At 73.6% G+C, this 1401-nt stretch overlaps 1 protein-coding gene across 1 annotated transcript in view; it reads left to right on the forward strand.

The window, feature by feature from the left end:
- LOC106001500 (chromosome unknown open reading frame, human C17orf58) overlaps positions 1-1401 on the forward strand; it is a 19288-nt gene that overhangs the window by 8235 nt on the left and 9652 nt on the right. Inside the window, exon 2 of the mRNA XM_013036598.1 lies at positions 858-1261. Coding sequence (XP_012892052.1) covers positions 858-1261 — 404 coding nt within the window. The remainder of the gene's footprint in view (positions 1-857; positions 1262-1401) is intronic.

Here is a 1401-nt window from a genome sequence, read left to right on the forward strand (position 1 = left end):
CAGCGGAGGGGGGGACCCGGGCGCCTCCCCGGCCGGATCTGCCTTTGACACGGCCGCGCGTGGACGGCAGGCGGGAGACGCAGTCCGGGGCTTGGATCTCGGCGGGGCGAGGTGGGGGGCTGGCTGGTCTTGGGGTGTCCCGCGTGCTCCCCCCACCGCGCCCCGCGAACGACCCGGGCGGCTTCTCCCCGCGGATCGCAGCCTTCCGCGGCTCTGACCGCCCAGGGTCCTGCCCGTGGGAAGCGGGGCAGAGGCGCGCGGTGGCCGGGCAGCACAGAGCCGGCGGCGGCTCATGCCGGGGACACCCCTTCACCACGGGGAATCAGAATCAGGTGTGGGGGGGGGAGAAGGGGAAAAACAGGACTGGACGGGGCACTCTGGCCGGGAGAAAGCGGACTTCATTTTGCTGGAGGAGGTTCGCAGTCTGGGAGGAGAAGCGGCGTAGATGGAGGGCAGCGGGTCTGCGAGCGCCGGGCCCGGGCCCCGCGGGGAGGCCACGCCCACCGCGCAGCCCCGCTCTCGCGCCTGATTGGACGGCGCGGGGACCCCGGGGACCCAGGCGACCCCCACCCCGCACCCCGGGGGCCGGGGTTGTGTAACCGGCCGTGGAAAGCTGCCCGGTTCCCAGCCTGGCCGCAGTCTCTTCACCGACCTGTCGGTCTGCCGAGCGGGAGCAAAACCACGGGTCGTGTTGTGTTCCCTGTGTCCTCACGGCAGGCTAGTTAGAGTTTGCGCCCACTGTCTCGTGCGTGCGTGAGAGTGTGCGGGTGTGTAATGGCAGCGATGCGTGCTTTCACACTTCACCGGGGAGCCCCTGCCTCCCAGCCGGGCTGACGGAGCGGCGTCCCCGGGGCCAGTCCGCTCGCGATCGCCGGCCTCCGCGGAGCCCCGGAGGACGGCGTCCCCGCGGACGGGAAACCCACGCGCGCGGCGGCCGAAGCGGGCGGGGAGCTGCGCTCAGCCGAGCCTCCGCCCCGGGGCCGGCGCTCGGGACCTTCCCCAGCGGCAGCCGGGGGGGGGGGTCCCGGAAGGGCCGGAGGGCTCGGCTCACCCCACGTGACCAGCAGCAAACCGGCGGCTGTCATCCGAAATGCCGTCGATCGGGAAAAAAGGCTCCAAAACAAAATAAAGCGTGCCCGCGAGGCCCCCGGCGGCGAGCCCCGTTCCTGGGGGGGCGACCCCGGCCCGCCCCCTCCCCCCGGGGGGTGGGAGCCCAGCTGCTCCGCCCCCCACTTCCGGCCCCCCTTCTCTCCTCCTGCAGGTGTGCCTGCGCTGGATCTCCCCGTCCTCCGTCCCGCCCTTCTTTCTTCACCCCCCGGGCCTCCACTGACGGCCTCCCCTTCTCCCACAGCCTCGGGGCCGCACGGCAGGAAGCCCGACCCCGGCGGCGGCGGCGGCGCC

Source organism: Dipodomys ordii, unplaced genomic scaffold (assembly GCF_000151885.1).
Source record: "Dipodomys ordii isolate 6190 unplaced genomic scaffold, Dord_2.0 Scaffold7, whole genome shotgun sequence".
In the NCBI taxonomy this organism is placed as follows: domain Eukaryota; kingdom Metazoa; phylum Chordata; class Mammalia; order Rodentia; family Heteromyidae; genus Dipodomys; species Dipodomys ordii.